The sequence below is a fragment of the Propithecus coquereli genome, unplaced genomic scaffold (genome assembly GCF_000956105.1).
Source record: "Propithecus coquereli isolate 6110/MARCELLA unplaced genomic scaffold, Pcoq_1.0 Scaffold16, whole genome shotgun sequence".
In the NCBI taxonomy this organism is placed as follows: domain Eukaryota; kingdom Metazoa; phylum Chordata; class Mammalia; order Primates; family Indriidae; genus Propithecus; species Propithecus coquereli.
In genome coordinates, this window is record NW_012140524.1 from 2378533 (window position 1) to 2383984 (window position 5452).

At 40.0% G+C, this 5452-nt stretch overlaps 1 protein-coding gene across 1 annotated transcript in view; it reads left to right on the forward strand.

The window, feature by feature from the left end:
- DENND5B (DENN/MADD domain containing 5B) overlaps window positions 1-5452 on the forward strand; it is a 203001-nt gene that overhangs the window by 143084 nt on the left and 54465 nt on the right. The window contains exon 8 of the mRNA XM_012640953.1: window positions 437-530. Within this exon, the coding sequence (XP_012496407.1) occupies window positions 437-530 (94 nt within the window). The remainder of the gene's footprint in view (window positions 1-436; window positions 531-5452) is intronic.

Here is a 5452-nt window from a genome sequence, read left to right on the forward strand (position 1 = left end):
GGAGGCTGAGGCAGAAGGATTGCTTGAGCCCAGGAGTTTGAGGTTGCTGTGAGCTAGGCTGACGCCACGGCACTCACTCTAGCCAGGGCAACAAAGCGAGACTCTGTCTCAAAAAAAAAAAAATCTGACCTGTTATTATGTATACAGATATCTAAAGTATATTGATACTGTGCCTTTTTTAACCTCAGTTTTTTAAAAAAAGTACTGATTTTGGTGATAGCTGCACATATCTGTGAATATACTAAAAATTGTTGGTTTGTGTGCTGTAACTGGGTGAATTGTATGGTATTTTAATTATATCTTAATAAAGCTGTTATATATTTTTAAAAGAATTGATTGAAAAATAGATATTGTCAGTCTTTTGTGTCAAACAGTTAATCCTTTCTATTTTAAAGATAAGAACCACATTTTTTTCTTACTTGGTTGTTTGTTTCAGTCGCTGGGTAAGTCGGAGTGCCACCGCGCAGCGCAGGAAAGAACGCCTTCGCCAGCATTCCGAGCACGTGGGGCTGGACAACGACTTGAGGGAGGTATGTGGGCTGCCTTCCTGGGTGCCTTGAAGCAAGAGCCATGAACTAGGCTTGTTTAACCTAGCAGATGTCATTATGTAGGTTCTTCTGTGTCCTTTTAAAAGATGGTTTGGTTATATTTTAAAATATTAATCCTTTTGTACTGGCTTATAGCAAAAAACACCTTTTTTTCCATTTTTGTAATTTCCATACTTCTAAAATAAGTCTTTCTGTGTACTACATCAAGTAAAGGCTAAGTTTAGGATCAATTTCTCGTCAATATGTCTCCTGTAGGGAGAAAAACTAACACAAGAAACATAGACATTTCTAAGTTTCAGGCATAATTTAATTATAGTAAGTAAAGATGTATTTGCCTATGCTTTCTTGTTGGCTTGCTCACGCCATTTTTAAAAGTGTTTTTAAACTATTTTTAAATTAAGTTCCTTATGCTTTGTTTGTACTTTGAAAATAAGACCATAATTTTATAAATGAATAATTATAAATAAGTTTTTATTATTTCTTTTGATCAAAAAAACCATGGTAGTGGATTATCAGAACTTATTAGCATTAGTGTTACTAAAATTGGTGTACAACCTCCCGCTGCTTAATTTGGCTAAAAAAAAAAAACACACAGTCAGAAGACCTGTTAACTATTTTCTAAACTCAAATGTATAGAAATAAAGCAGAAAACATCATTCCAAACATTTATTGTTTTTTGTTAATGTGTTCATACATGTTAATATATGATTTTAACCATTTTCTTAAGAACCGAAGCATCATCTGTTTAGTGCTTTTCTTTTGCTACCGTATTCTCTCCCCTCCCTTTTGCTGTGATATTATCATATGCATGCTTGTTCTGCTTGTCTCTTTCTCCCTATCCTTTTCTTTTTGCTTTTCTGTCATTGGCACTTCTACATCCTCTTAGCCTTCCCGGGAACTTTTGGTCTGTCAGAACTCCATGGCATTCTGGGAGTGGGATCAGGGTCTACCTCCTCCTGCACGACTTCCTAAAAAATCCTTCTCTGAGTGCTGCCTGGTATGTTCTTTGCCTGAAAGTGCTTTGACAGATGCTCCCCAGTGTTGTCTTTGTTGTTACTTGAGTAATACACACGTGTGAGTGCACATAGCACACAGCTCTAGAATGCCTGACATTACCTTGTGAAGTGAACTCAGCCTCTCTGTTTTGCTTTCTGCTTCCTCTTGTGTTTGGTGCCTTTTTGTGATAGTGTGTGCTAACATGAGTGATTCTATGCTGTTGACATATAAAACTGATCATTTACATATCTAATCAGTGGGATTTTTTTTTTGTACCAGATAGCACATTGCTTTTCTTCCAAAGAGGAAATATACTAAATATACAAACTCCCCTTTATTTAAGCATTTTCCAGAAGTACAGAAGTGATTCCATTTCAAACAGTTTTTCTTTTGCTGAGTTTTATTTCCACAGCATTTTAATTTACTCTTCCTGGTCTATATTTTATGTGTTCAGAAAATCCAGTCATCAACATAGACTCTTAATGCTAAGAGGAACTTTTGAGGTCATCGTGTCCAATTTGACATGATTTAACTGAAGTCCAAGAGACTTTCCCAGAGTTAAAAGGCACACAGAGGCACACACAAAGGCAGAGCTATGCCTGTAGCCCAGGACTCCTGACTTCTAGGCCAGTACTCCTCCCACGAACCCTCCTTGCCAGCTCACACTAACGGATTTTCACTCGAGGGCACAAGTAATTGAGGACGCTTATATTTTTCTCCCCATTATATCAAATTAGCTTAAATGTATTTAATTTTACAATGATCTTATTCACAAGTTGAACTTCAGTTAAGGGATAGGGTATTTATTAGGAAATTCAGGGAAAGCCTGTATTCAAGAGCAGTTAGTTCAGTGTTTATTGAATAATAGGGTATATTTTCATATGTAATTCCTAGTAGTTTGTGCTTTTGTCTTTGACAGAAATTAAGATGAGCATAGTAGTAATCTAACAAGAAATCTGGGATTGCTTCCCTCTGTAGAGAAATGGACTTTATTATAAAAACATTCCTTGTGAAAGGTGTCTCTTTTTTCTCCATTTTTTGTCTTAAAATACATCTTTTCCCCCAGCTGCCATTTTTATCATCACTTGTTTACTTTAAAGGCTTTGCTCTGTTTTTGCAACATGCAGAGGCATCCTTCCTTCCTGCTGTGAAGAGATGTCTCTTGCTACTTCCTGTATCCTTTCTGGGTATGCCCATGGAATGTTGCTAATTACATGTCTCCAGCAGAGATGCTCGGGAGACTTTGCACATGGCCCTATGGGGTCCACTATTGGCTGATGACCGTACCCATCCCATATGTGCTGGGTGCTTGGTAAATACGGTCACTCTAGGCCAGGCGCGGTGGTTCACTCCTATAATCCTAGCACTCTGGGAGGCGAGGCTGGTGGATCGCTCAAGGTCAGGAGTTCGAGACCAACCTGAGCAAGAGCGAGACCCCGTCTCTACTAAAAAAATAGAAAGAAATGATCTGGACAACTAAAAATATATATAGAAAAAATTAGCCAGGCATGGTGGCGCATGCCTGTAGTCCCAGCTACTCGTGAGCCCAGGAGTTTGAGGTTGCTGTGAGCTAGGCTGATGCCACGGCACTCTAGCCCAGGCAACACAGTGAGACTCTGTCTCAAAAAAAAAAAAAGAGTGATCAATAATACTAAATGTAGCAGAGAGTTATAATCTGAGGATTGAATAATGGTCATTGGATTTGGCATTTAGGGGTTTCAATGACTTTGTCAAGGGCATTTTCAGAAGAAGAACTTATTTCAGATAAACTGAAGATCCAAAGGTAAATAAGTAGAAGGCTTGCATCAAAATGCTTTTAAGAATTTGTGCATGAGAGGAGTGAAGAAAGAGATTTATGCATCACTATAGAGGGCCAAGAGGGAGACCAGCATGCTTGTAAGCTGAAGGGATTCGGTTGAGAGAGAAAAATTGGCAATACAGCAAAGGAGATGACTAATGAGCAAGTTGAAAAAGGAAAGACAGAATTGGTCAAGGATGCAGGTAGGGCCAGGCACAATGACTCACGCCTGTAACCCCAGCACTTTGGGATTTGGAAGGCTAAATCACTTGAGCCCAGGAGTTCAAGAACAGCCTGAGCAACATAGTGAGACCCCATCTCTACAAAAATTTTAAAACTAGCCAGGTGTGGTGGTCTGTGCCTGTAGTCCTAGCTATTCAGGAGACTGAGGTAGAAGGATCACTTGAGCCCAGGAGTTCAAGCCTGCAGTGAGCTATGGTTGTGCCACTGTATCCTAGTCTGGGTGACAGAGAGAAACCCTGTCTCTAAAAATAAAATAAAATTTTTTAAAAAGAATGCAGGTGGAAGAAATAGTTTTGAGCTCTGGCTAATATATTTTATACTTAGAGATGAAAAGAAAGAGGAGGGTATCTATGTGTATGCCTCATTTCAGTAGAGGGCAGAAAGTAGGAGGCAAGGGTAGGTCATCAGTTGAGCGGTGGTACTTGAGGGGGGTCTTCGAGGGGAGTGAGGAAGAGTTAATAAAGGGCAGGTAAGTGACTCGTGGGCAGTCATGAGGGAAATCAGGAACTAGTCTACAGGGTTTGAAAGCAAGGAAGGGAGAGGGTGGTTTTCATCTAGGCCGATAAGGCAGGAGAGAGAAGATAATTACAGAGGAGAAGGTGCTAGTATGGAAGTACTTTAGTGGTTTAGCACAGGATTTAGGGTCAGAACAGAAAGAGAAAGTGTGAGGCGTCCTAAGTGGGAGTCGAGGCATGGGAGAGCCAGTGTAATGGGGTATAGGGGTCGATGCGTAAGATGGAGGAGTTCAGGATTTCTAAGGTTGCAGAGTTCTGGATGGTCACTTGATTTAGTGTGATGTCCTGGTTGTGGCTGAAGTGGAGTGGAGGTGAAGTTATTGCATTTTAGGGGCCCCCTGAATTATAAGGCTAAATTGTCTATATAGTCTTTGTATTTTCCTTAGCAGGGAAGAAAACTGTGCCAGGTTTTGAATTCTTCACTAAATGAAGATTATAGAGATAAAGGAGTGATTAAGGATACCATCTGGGTAGTCTGAGTTTTATACACTAATCTGGAGCCTGTATAGGTGGCGAGGCTGGCTACAAAAGGACCTTTGACTTGAGGGAAACATAACATTTCTTTAAGCCCCTCATTTCACCTAGGGCAGATCTCTGGGTCTAGGGCACAAAACAACTGATAAATATAAGCTATCCTTTCACAGAAACACAGTCATAAAACTTTAGAGCCGAAAGGAATCACAGTGGTCATCAAGTCCAACCCTTGGGCTTTACAGATGAGGACTCACTCTTATTAGTTTGCATCTTAAGTTTAGAAGGCTAGTCCTTAAAAAGTTTGAAATTTCAAACCAGGTGTAATGGCACATACCTGTAGTCTCAGCTGCTTGAGAGGCTGGGATGGGAAGATCACCTGAGCCCAGGAATTGGAGGCTGCAGTGAGCTGCGATCATGCCTATGAATAGTCACTGCAACTCCAGCCTGCGTAACATAGCAAGACTTCATCTCTTAATAAAAAAAAATTTTTTTTTAAGTTGGAAACCTCATACATTTCTATTGTTCTTTAGGGCACTAGAATTAAGTAATTCTAAATTATGGATTTTGAAAATATTCTCCTTTGTGTTAAAAAATATTCATCCATAGTATTTACTTTGAGCAAGTCAAGGCATCCCTAGTACATGTCTAATCTAATCAAGTACTAACTCAATTAAGATCTGACTTGTGGCCGGGCATGGTGACTCACGCCTGTAATCCTAGCACTCTGGGAGGCCGAGGTAGGTGAATCGCTCAAGATCAGGAGTTCGAAACCAGCCTGAGCAAGAGTGAGACCCCGTCTCTACCAAAAAATAGAAAGAAATTATCTGGGCAACTGAAAATATATATAGAAAAAATTAGCCGGGCATGGTGGCGCATGC